At 45.5% G+C, this 12,763-nt stretch overlaps 1 protein-coding gene across 1 annotated transcript in view; it reads right to left on the reverse strand.

Annotated features, from left to right (window-relative positions):
• The window catches only part of CDH23 (cadherin related 23), a 510,961-nt gene that overhangs the window by 488,137 nt on the left and 10,061 nt on the right, over positions 1–12,763 (reverse strand). The window contains exon 2 of the mRNA XM_084634348.1: positions 4,225–4,296. Within this exon, the coding sequence (XP_084490474.1) occupies positions 4,225–4,296 (72 nt within the window). The remainder of the gene's footprint in view (positions 1–4,224; positions 4,297–12,763) is intronic.

Consider the following 12,763-nt stretch of genomic DNA (forward strand, 5'->3'; position numbering starts at 1 on the left):
AAGATCATCAGGGACAGATGAGAACTAATGGCTAACTTGGAGGCCCTGTGCCCCTCCTACTGGAAAAGGCTTTTGACTCTATCTACCCAAGGAAAACGCTCCTCTGTTGCTAACAAGTGTTGTTACTGGAGAGTGATTTCCTCCAGCCCCTCCTCCACTGGGGTTGAAGATGAATTATTTCCTAGTTTAGACGGGACAACACCATTTGTAACACCATTAAAGAAAGGCTTCCTGGCTAAAAACTCTCAGTCTGGACCAGAAGCGAGAAAGCCAATGCTACCCCCAAACCTCTCCCATTTCTGCCCTGCTAAGGGACAGTCTGGAATTTCTAGAAGTTAGCAGGCATGCTAATGTTCACTGGGCACCACACATTCCCCTCTGGGCCTGATCCACAGAGGACAGGAGTCTGTTACAGTCCCAGCTCTGGGGCTTAGTGAGTTATTTCAGGCTGTAGAGGCTTCTGCTTGTTTCTCTGGAGGTTCCCAGTTACGATTAAGGTGACGGTTGTCACAGTAGGAAATTGGGAAAGGGGGCTGAGAATTTTGCTGGGAGGAAACCTGTTTATTGGTCCTTTTAGGAGCATCTTTTTGTGATGTGAACGCTTGTCTGCTAGGACAATTTGTGGGGGCTGGGCACCTCTGGTAATCATGCCACATATTTAAGTCTTTACATATAGGGGTAAGTGCCTGTATTTAGGTATCCACATTTGAAACATTTGAGCTAACCTTCCTACTTGAGTATGTTAGAGATTTCCACCACTGCTGGCTTCAGCTAGACATCCCTTCCCTCACTTAAATCATCCTCCACTCCCAGCAGCCCCCTTCCGAAAAAGCAGGGTGGGGGAGCATTAATGGTCTTGAATTTAATTTGCAGGGGGGAGGTGATGGGGGAATCTCCCACATTGTGCGTGCTCCTTTTTGAGATGTGTTTCTTACAGTATTGTTAACAAACCCTGCGGTGCAGGAGCATGCAGGTAGACCATGTGGCTATTCAGGAAGGTAGAAGATGTGATGTTCAGAGACTATACACTGAAATGAAAGGCAATTTAGTGATCAGTGCCAGTGGTATTGCCTCCATCCTGATAATATTGCTTTAGTATTAGATATGTACTACACAGTCAGTGATATTAACTTTCGAGAAACACAAGGCTAAAGGGATACTTATCATACTGATAACCATTCTAGCACAACTGGCTGCATTGGGATTAAAGAGAGGACCAGAGAAAGCCCAGTCCCTCTAGGTCTAGGTGTGTGTACCACTGCCCTCTACTGGACAGAACGAGAGGCTCCCAGAGGTGCACCTCCAGATTCCTCAAATTGGTTGAGGTAGGGGAGCAGTTCCTGTATTTCTTGAGCCTCCTCCTCCACATTCCTTGTCTCACTGCTCCTTCAGGTCTCAGAAGCTTTTAGTGGGCACTCTTTTGAGAATGGGGAGCTAGAACTCATGCTGTGCACAATCCGAAAGTTTGTAATCCCTTTAATCCCAACTCTAGGAAATCGTGAGGCGAGGAGCTACTAAAATCATGCTGGAGATGAAGTGCAGGAGAAAAACAAGACAGCAGTCAGAGGGACATGATCTTATAGTCTGGGTCCTTAAGGAGGGCAGCCCTGCTGGTAGCACCCTATAGAGGCTGGCTGCAGAATGACATGTGCACCCAGCCTCAGTTTCCCTTTTTGTCTGTCCACAGAAGGAACATAGTCTCTCTGTGTTTGACACAAAGCCTGCTTCTGGGCATAATTTATTCGTATACACAAGTGCAGTAATTCCCTTGTAGTAAAACCACTCTCCAACTCCCACAGTAAGCAGATACAAACATGGCAGATTTTCCATGCCTCGCCCCAGTCATGGCCTCCAAATGGCCCATCCAAGAGTCAATAGCAGTATTTTGTTCCCGGGCCCCACGCTCCAGGCTTCCTGCTGAGAGGGACCAATCGCCTGACTCTTCTACCACTACCTCCCTGCAATGAGCTCTCCCTAGTGCTCCACTCCCCAGGCCTCCCGGCCTGAGTCTCCAACCCTGGCTCAGGGAACATCCCTATTAGACCAAGCTCTTGTTCCCAGGCTCTTCCTGCAGGTCCCCACTTAGGTCTTTGCCCAGAGGGCTCCCCCTCCTGCAGTGTTGCACTACCCTGGCCTCCCTGCCTGTCATTTCTGTGCCTGCACTGGGGATCCATCCTCCAGCAACAACCCTCTTGCTTCTGGGCTCAGCTTCCCCTGGCCAAGCTGAATCTTCCCTTTTCCCAGAGGGCCACTGCCCAAGCCTGCTGCTTGTCAGGTTCCAAATTTGGTCAGTTGCAAACAGCAGCTCTTTTCCAGTTCTCACTAGAAATCCTCTCTCTTGGGTCCCCTGGAGCTTTCTCCCAAGCACCTCTTGACAGCTCTCTGCTGCTCTTCTGTCCTTTCCTACGCCAGCAGCTCTCACCTACCACTTCCTGATTCTCTAGGTCTGCACTCAGACAGGTCTCTCCTACCTCAGACTCCTCTTGGACTCAGACTCTCCTAGTCTCCTCCGACAGAACCTAGGTGCACTCTCGTCAGCCTAGTTGGGGGACAGTCAGGATGAACCACAAGGGCAGTAGGCCCTGCTCCCTCTTAAAAGGGCCAATCACCCTGTGGCAGGGTGTCACCTCGCTTATTTGTCTCAGCACTTTGGTTTGTTGAATGTTAGAGATGTAAAACCGCTTGCAAGGTTGTTTCACAAAAGATGAAGTCAGCGGGCCAGATCCTCAGGTGCTCTGCATCCAGCCTGAGTTCTGCTGCCAGCACACTCTGGCTACCAAACGTGTGTGGCGTGTCCAAGGAGAACCACTCCGGAGTGAGGGTGTGCCCGCTGAAGCACGACAGCCCCTGGGTAAAACAGACTGAAATCTATGGGGGAGCTCTCACCACCCTAGCCAAAGTTCCCTCCTTAAGCATGAATGGCCATGTTGTTCCCTCCTTAAGCATGAATGGCCATGGTCATGTTGCTCAGCTTATTGTCTTGCATCATGCCTCACGCTGGCAGGCAATGGGTATTAACTTAACACCCTCCCACATGCCAGATGATGAAGGATTTAACCTACAGTTCTTTCTAGTGCCATTTAGGGGTTAAAGCCCCACAGTAAACTCGTGCTCACAGGGCCTAAAAATTGCTGGAGCTGAGCTCTGGGCCCCTCCACCCTGGCAGGATCTCTGAGCTCAGACTCCAGCCTGAGCCCAAACAGCTACATGGCAATTTTTCAGCCCCACGAGCCAGAGTCAGCAGACAGGCCGGCCGCAGGTTGTTTATCCCTGTGCAGACATATCCTTAGTGCTGCCCTCTAAATCTGAAAACTGGTCAGCGGGAGGCTATGACAGAATAGCATACAGTATTTGGGATGTAGTTGGTCCACAGTGCATGAACAGACAGAAAACACCCACTACCAACACTGGTACAAAAAACTGCCCCCAGGAGCTGCCAGCTGGTTTGGCACGTACCTGTAGAGCCCTGCAAATCCTTGGGTAGCCACTTTATAGCCATGGGCCATTTTTCGGATCGGATGTGGATACAAATTTTGCATCTGCTCAGGGCTCCATGCATCTGTAATGCGTGAAAGTCTGCAAGGATTTTGACTCCTCATCCAAAACCTTCCAGCAGAACAATAAGCAACAAACAAGGTACACACTGCATGTAGTTTCTAAGTAGGTCTTATTTTCATAAGGGAACATATTTCCTTCTCTCAATCTAACATATCACAGTGTGAAACTGAGAAAACTGAAGGTCCTGATTCTCTTTTAGGACTACTGTGACAGCAGACCCTGTTGGCAGATAAGCATCAACTATCAACAACTGACAGACTCAATCAGAACTGATCTCTACCAATATAACAATTATATTCCTATGGTAGTGCCTAGGGACCCCAATCACAGAGCCGGGCCCCATCATACTATGCATATAAACACATAAGACAGTCCCTGCCCCACAGCGCTTAGCATCTACGTACTGCCCAGCCCCCATTTTCTGGAGTGGTAGCTGGTTTATTCTGTGACTTTTCTCAAAGGCATCTATCTAACAATAGTTTCAATCACAGTATAGCTGGCTAGAGAGAGCACATACTCAGTAGAAAGATGAAGCCTTTGTACCCCCAGAGATAAACCCCCAGACATGCAACTGTTAAGCTGTTTCAGTGCTACCACAAAGCTTGAAATAGAAATATGGGTCAGGGAAAAGGAAAGGATAACTGAACAGAGAGAAACTTTACTTACCCAAACAGATGAGCTCCAAGACCAAGAGGGAGTGCAGAAAGTTGCTGGCAGCAAAGCGACACTTCATGGTTGCTGACAAAGAAGAGGAGAGGCAAATTTAATATTTCAAGTTCATCAATTCTGTGGGTGACATCTTTCCCCCAAAGCACATTTGTGCAGCTAAGGTGGGGGGGGGGGAAATCCCTTCCCAACATGGGTTACAGCAATGACATGGCAAACACAATTATCACACACCTAGGCAGCAAGTCCAAAACATATTGGCTGAAGGAGATAAACCAGGGTCATTCTATTAGGAGATGGGAAACCCCTGAAAGTCTCAGCCTTCACCCCATGCAACAAGTATGGGGAGACAGAGAGAGAAATACAGTCAGTCCATGAAAAATACCATGTGACAGTTCCTGCTGCCCAGCCTGCAGCCACCACCAACCTCACCCAAGAAACTGGTTAAAGCTGGCAGTGCGTGGTGACATGTTGTTTGGGCACAGGAAGCAGAAGGATGCCTCTTGGTGGGCATTCAGATGATGTGAACAGAGATATCTATAAGCCACAGTAAGTACTGATCAGGTCCATAATGCTAAATTACACAGCTTCATGGAAATTAGAGATACAAGAGACCTACATCAGATTATCTAGTCCATAACTCTGGCTATGCAGGATTGTACCCTACAGTTTAATATTTCATTAAAAGCAACTGTACATGTCCCAAGAGATGGGACTTTAGCTATTTCCTTCGGGAGATTCCCTCCCTCCAACCCCCCGCCCCCAATCTGATATCTTGCTGTTAGGAAAATCTTTCCTGATGCCCAGACAATTTTCGTTTGCCCATTTTAAATTTCATTACTCCTATTTATAGCCCTTTGGATTATTCTAAACCACTCCTCTCCCTCTTTGGTTTTAAATTCTTCACATACAGTCATCATGTCTCCCTTCAGTATCCCAAACTATATTTAGCTCTTTTAACCTTGCTTCATTAGATATTCATAATAATTATTGGAATCTCTCTGAGGTGACCTGAACAAAACCCTGTATTCCAGGGACAGGCTCGCTAGGGCCAAAGAGAGCGATTAGCACCTTCCTGCTCCAGGTAGTCCAGAACCTGCATTCTTTACAAAATTCCACTGTGATTGACAAGCCATTACTTTTCAAATTCCAAATTTCAGTTGACAATGTGCATCTGAATAGCATTAGGACAAAAAGAATGTCTTTACTACTCTTAATTGTCTTGATCCAATCAGGGTACGTCTAGAAGTATTACAGGTATGTAGTCTTATGACTGTATGCCATACAACTGTGTCTATGGCAGACCTCATTCCTCCCCTGCCTTGCACATCGACATACAAACCAGGTGTGGGAATCAAAGGGTTAAAATAATTGGGTCAGAGTCATCCCTAATTTAATTCCATGAAGTCAATGGAATTACACCAGGGAAGAATTTGTCCCATTGTAGCTGGAAACCAGGGTCAAATGACTGCTCATGTCACAAATCAAAACAAGAGCAATGTTTTATTCTTAGTCTCCAGTGGATGTTTACTCAGATCATAAGAATCATGACACAGTTCAGCATGATCGGCAGTGTCTACTCAGAAGACAGCTCTCCAGACTCCGGACTGGCGCAGCAGGGGTGCTGCATGTCTGGGCTGAGATGCACAGGACACGTTGTTAGGAGGGAGATGATTGGGACAGCAGTGAAATGCTGGAGGTCAGGATTAAAGTTGTGTTGGCAGTGCGGTATGGGAACCCAGGATTGGTATAGCAGTGAATTATCAAGTTGTACTGGCAGAACGGCGTGGGAGATCAGGACTGGAATCGCTAAAAATTCACTAGGAATTTAGAAGTACAATGTAGAAAATAACTGAAAACACATGAGCACATCCAAAGCTCTCAAACACCAGCACTGCTGTGAAATAGTTATGAGCTGGAAGAACACTGAATACATTAGCATGCAAATAAGCACTCTAGCACCCCACTTAGCTTCTAGAATTTCCCAGGCTAGTATTAACAGAGCACATGGCTTCTTACAATGAAGCCACAGAATTAAAAATGCAAACAGAAATGGTTAGAACAGTCAGATGCTTATATTGTTTTTGGATGATTAAATAAAAAAGAGACAAGGAGAAAAAAAAACCTCAAAAATCTCCAAACCACAGAAAATTTGTATTTTAAAATGAAATCAAAATAAAATCAAATTATATGATTGATGGTAAAATATATACTGTCCTGGAGGCAAGTATACATTATGCAGGTATTATGCACACACAGAGAGTATGTGTGTATGTATAGACATTTAAACAGAAAAAAAACAAAATGTACATGTAACAATCAAGTGATCTTATTTGTAACCATTCTCATCTCTATCCCACGTGACCACTCCTTCCTTTGTTATGATCTCTTGTTGTGTCTTGTCTTGTGTCTTACATCCTACAAACAATCTGATCAGGCAGACTCAAGCCTCCATGGAGTCCCGCTGATTCAGCATGGGTAGGATTCTCCTCAGAGGGACTGGGGGCCTTAGTCTAAGTGGTTGGGGATAGATCAGTCATATATGGGGACTATCTGTAAATCACTGGCCACATTTCTGATGCTGTAAAATTAAGGCCAAGATCCTCAGCTATTGTAAATCAGCATTCCCCACTGTCTTCAACAGAGCTACACTGGCTTGTGCTAGCAGAGGATCCGGTCCAATAATTGGAGCTTGACACAAAAGCATGTATACAGCTACTAAAATGCGCTAAACTTCATTTCATGTAACACCTGTTGTGCTCAGGGGGCAAATTAATAAAGCAGTGGATCCTGGATGAAGTGCTTTGATATGAGGAACTCCCACTTGGACTGCAACCACCACAAACAGGCAGACAGGACCTTACTTTAATGACTTATCTGTAAGATGGCACCTCTTATCATATAGAGGCGCTCTCTCTCCCCCCCACCTCGCTCCAGGACTGTATATCAGCATTTGGTTTGTGCCACCTCACCTCATAACGACAGCTCAGTGTATGTGCAAATGAATCTATATTATCATCATCAAGTTACTTGCTATGGGGGGGAGGTGGTGGGGGTTCCACCATCTTGCCAAAATTGACATAACTTGTGCCTCAAGCTGTGAAGGCCCTAAAAGTCTCCGTCCTACTTGAATTCTGGGAAGATTTCCTACACAACAAGTCATTGAACTCAATCCTGCATGGTACAAGAACTCACTTAAGCACATGCTTCACTTCCCAAGGGCTGCTCATGTGCATAAAGTTAAGCGTGTGCTTATGTGCTCCTTTCTCAATTGCCACCAAAGTGCTCAGTGTCTTGCAGGATCAAATCCACTGAGCAACTTCCACTGCTATTGCCCATCTATTTAGCCCATCACAGAACAAAGAACTTCCTCTTCTCATCATACATGGCCTTTAGGAATGGAAGAGCCAGGGAATGCAAGGTGCAAATTCCCCCACTCTCACTAATCCTGTACATCTGAATCCTTTCCCCCAGTATTGCTGCTTTTTCAAACCTGCTGCTGTGACCAAGGAGGAGGTGAACTCACGTGGAATCCAGCAAGGCTTCTAACTCAGGAGCGGTGAGGGGGAAGGGGAGGGCAGAGTGTGATCACAATGCAATAAGAGGGCCTTCTGTTGTGGTCCTGCTAAAGGTCAGCCAGGAACAGCTCCATGGTCAGCACCTTCAACCCAGGTTGTAAGCAGTCAGAGTTATGAACATACTCGGGGCTCTCTCTTGATTGTGGAGCAACCTTTATGCTCTTTTCCCTCATCTGTGATGAAAGTTTCCAGGATAATATTCACACACCCTCAGCCAAAGAGCATCCTCCCTTCTCCTTCTCTAAAGTTGCATCACAACAGAGACCAAAGGAGACTAGAAATAACACAATGAAAATGAGCAAGAGATGGTTTGCGCCCAGTAGTAAGGAAGGTTTGGGCACCAACATTAATTTAAAAATGGAAAGGTATGTAAGCGTTCATTTATTGATTTTCCCATTTTTCATTCACCTGCCCAGCTGGGAATGGAAGCTGAGAAACCATTGGGAGGCTATTGTTTGGAAATTTCCAGCCCACCGGAACAGAACTAAAAGGGTCCAGATAGTTTGCTAAAGGATCCAACCTAATCTGAAAAGCCAAAACTTGTGAGGCCAACTCACCACTATTAGAACTGGAAGTGCTCCCTATCAAACAAATGAGTAGAATAGGTCCCCTCCAAGGGAAGTGATGGATACACCATTATCTGATTCATAAAACTAGATCACTCAAGGATATTCTATAGGCAGCAACACTGCACTGGCTCCCGGGCACCAGACCAGATGACCCAAGAGAATTAGGGCCTGATCCAAATCCCATCAAAGTCAATGGAAAGACCTCTGTTAACTTCACTGCCCTGACTGGGATCAAGCCCTTAGACATTCTCCAGGGTGGCCCACTCAGGCTATGGCGACGCGACAGAGCTTACAGCAGCGCAGCTGTGGTGCTGTAGAGCTGCTAATGTAGACGCTGTAAACTGACAGGAGAGAGCTCTCCTATCGACTCAATGACTCCAGCCCCTGCACGCAGCAGTTGCTAGGACAGTGATAGAAGCTCTCTCACCACCATAGCGCTGTCCACGCCGGTGCTTAGGTCAGCGTAACTTACACTGCTCAGACTTATTCACCCCCCTGAGTGACGCAAGTTATACCAACATAATGGTAGTGTGCTCATAGCCTTGTTCTTTCCTTGTGAGGATAAATCTCCATTCTAAACTTACCTCTGCAGTAAGGGGGCAGATGCCGGGTGTTGGGAGATCATTTTATGTTGATGGTAACAAGGCAAATATTTCTTCACAGTAATCACTAACTAGATGTTGTTTATTTATTTTATGTAAGGGAGGTGTCAGAATGAACTTAAAATTAATGTTGTTATACTCTTGGTGGAGAGGCCCTCTAGATCTCTGAACTCATTCATCATTAAGAAATATTTAAAGGTGATTTGCAAAGAAAAAGAAACTGATATATCCATGTGTGTTTGGAGGTGAGGGGGAATTGGTGCTTAGTTATGATATTTAAAGTAAATCTGAAAAGTTTCTTCAGGAAAAAACTGTGATAAATTCTGCCTTTTTTATTTTCTAAAATGTAACCTTTTGAAATCATGAACCTCAGTGGAGGTCTCAGATGTGAACTGAGAGTTCTCAGCCTTTAACTGAAGGAGTAGGGATGTTGAATCTTAAAGAAACTAGTATTTTCCCCAAATGTTTCAGTCGTCTGAGTTATAGATATTAACAAAAGCCTGACGTGTTCGAATATAAATAAATTCCTTCTCTCAATTCATCAGGTTTCACTTACATGGTATTTCTTACCAGTTCAGCCCCCATGGAGTCAACCAGGAAAAACAAGCTAGACAAGACCTACAACAAACCACCCCATGACACACAAGTCTTAAACCATGTGGCAGGGCCTGCTCACTCCTGCCTCTGCTCAAGTCCACACACACAGCTCAGAGACCCTTTTGCTGGTAAAACACCCCATGCAGTTTGTTTACCGTGTGGATTCCCATGACCCTGGTACGCTATAGAGCTTTATACCTACAGCCCCCGGGAGTCCTCAGCTCCTGAGACAAGCAGGGGAAAGCAATCTGCTTCTTCCCATTCCACTTCCTTCCTGTGCCTTTTGTACCATCTGCCTGATGGCTTAATTAGCCACTTAGTTCTCCTCACCCATCAGTTAGGCACAGCTCTTCTTAAGTGAGATCTGCTCTGCAGTGATTAATTAGCGCTGCAGTGATCAGAGTGCTGGCTCAGCTGCTGTTGCCCAGCACTCTGTCACAAGCCCCTCCTATTGCCGTCTTACTCCCTCCTTCCCCCCACAACCTATCAGGCTGTGCGTTATGGGGCTGAGGAAAATCCAAAAAGCCCACAAACCCATTTTCTTCCATTGCAGGTCCCCTTTAAAGCATTGCCATTGTGGGTGACACATCATAACCGAAGTATGAGTGTCCCATTCCAGCACACAATCAAGTAGCCCGAATTCCAGAGTGGTGCACATTTTGCTGGCACCAGAGAGGATGCTGCTGTGGCCCAAACGGAGACATCAACAAAACATCCTGTTCTGCTGCTGTCTGCTGCATGAGACTCACGAGAGGAGAAAACTGCATTTGTGGTTTTGACCTGGGGCCACCACAAGCCAGAGAGGGTGAAATGTTATTTTCCAGCTTCTCAGACTGTGTTTCTAAAACAACTGACAGTGGAAAAACCATTCAAATTATTTAGAAATAAAGACAGTTGACAGCCTCCCTTTTAAATTGAATGATAATCTGAATGTTGTATATTCTAAGTCACTTTTTCATTACATAAGTAATTGCTTGAAATGCCATTTTGATTGTCTGTCTTCATTAATATTGCATTTCTCCACACTGGTTTCCAAAGATGGTTTTGTTTTGATATTGTGGATTTCGGAATGTCAAGGGAGAACTTTAAAATTCTGCATTGGAGAGAATATTTAATTGTGCCTTGTCCCTGAAAGAGATTATTTGCTAAAAGGATTCACTGTAGAAATATAGTTTATTTTATATATAAATCTAATAAGGGCTCAGGATGGGTCACCTGAGGGAACTGAACCTGGGACCTCTGGATCTAAAGCATGAGGTGCTACTGTTTAAGTTAAATGACAAGCTCCATTAGCTTAGGGGCAGTAGCAGCCTCAAGCTGCTAAGCTATCCAGCCACTAAAGGGTGACACAGACACACCTGCTCAGCATATTACTTGAAACTTCTGCTCAGACTTTGGTGCTCTGACCACCCAACTATGGTGTGCTTCGAAGATGTACAACTTGCTCCCCAGTGACACCCATTTCGCTACACATGTTCATCTGTGCTCCCACAGGGACTTTTAGTGAGACGATATTGGCCCCTTACACATAGCCTTTTTTCCTTTTAGTCTTTCCTAGGTCTACAGTGGTGACTCTGTGCTGCACATTTGCATAGAGAAATGTGAGTGTTTTACTGTGACATATGCAACACCCTGATGACCTTGGCTAGAAGTGGGGGTAGCACTTTAGATAACGGGCCCCAATCCTGTAATCAGATCTGCATTCACACAGTGTAGAGCCGCACTGACTTTCTGCCCACATGGACCAGACTGCAGGAGCGGGGCTGCAATTAGTAGGAGTACATCTTCTGCGTTTATGGTCTTGGCTCAGTTCCTCCCTAGAAATCACTATAGGTCACCTCTGCCTTTGGTTCAGAAGCCTGTTGTTATGGGGCAGAGACTGCAATGATAAAAATGCTCTTTCAAGGGACTCAGTCTTCACTTTGTTATGTTAAGTTGCAGTCACCCCAGGAGGCGCATGCTCCAGTTCCTCATTCCATGCCCTCACTGTAAATTAATCAAGGTGAAATTGGCAACAAGTGGTGGAGAAGCTGCCAGCGTTTCATCTAGAAGAATTATGGACTTGATGCGCCCGCTTACGCCACGTCTGGATTTGATGTTCTGTGTATTGTTATCAGGCTGGGAAGTGGCAGTTTATAGGGCTGTGCACCTGTATTGGTTTTTTTAAATGCACTGTTGGGACACTTCTGTGCGAAAGGAGTTGTTATACATACAAAGTACCCTTAATTGCCTCCGTCAGAACAGCAGCAGCTTCTGCATTGCCTGTGCCCTGTTGGCAGCCATGCAGAAACATTTGGGCTGCTGCTGGCATTTTTATAATCCCAAACCTACAATCCCCTCCTCCCTTTCCCCCACCTGGTCTTCTCTTTCCCAAACACCACCACAATATTTGTGTCTTTAATTTACAGTGTCAGTCTTTCTATTTGCTGCATGCTGTTCCAAGAGCATAAAGAAGAAATGAAAGTATAAATTAAAAGTGTCTCCCAAACGGCTTTTGTGTGAGGAATTGCTCACTATACAGCCCATCTCAGCCCCCTTCCCCAAACCACCTCTCTAGACGCACATCAAGCAATTAACGAGCCTCCGCCCCATGCCCTTTCCCCCTCCCCACATTCACAGAATAATTGCAGCTGGAAAACAACAGCTGGGGCTACCCACTAATGGTATTTGCTTCCTTTAGAAAAGATAAAAAAGATCACTGGCAACCCAATAGGGATCTGTGTGTGTGTGTGTATGAGTGTGTGCGCACGTGCACGCATGTGGCATTCATCCACCTGTCAAGGAGGCTTCTTCTGCGGTGGCATTCTGACTGCCACCATTGCAATGATTTCCCCATCACACCTGGCTCTCTCTCTTCCTTCTGCTCCCAATTATTCAGGAACAAAGGGAGTGGAAAACACACATCTCTCTTCCTAACCCATGGAGACTTCAACATGACTATGGTCTTTAAAATGTAGACAGAAAGACCCCTAAATGGGGAAACACATAAGCAATGACAACAACAGGGGAATCATGGTATGAAGCAGGGATTTAAAAAAAAACAAATGAACCAAAAAAACCCCACACACACATACAGAGACATCAGTAGGCTATGAGAGGAGAACTTCTTTTGTAAAACTCTGTTATTAGATAGCCACATACAGAACCACGGCATGGGTCTCATGGACAGACAAAAGACAACTTTAAATTGGGC

Source organism: Lepidochelys olivacea (genome assembly GCF_965140295.1).
Source record: "Lepidochelys olivacea isolate rLepOli2 genome assembly, chromosome: 7".
In the NCBI taxonomy this organism is placed as follows: Eukaryota; Metazoa; Chordata; order Testudines; family Cheloniidae; genus Lepidochelys; species Lepidochelys olivacea.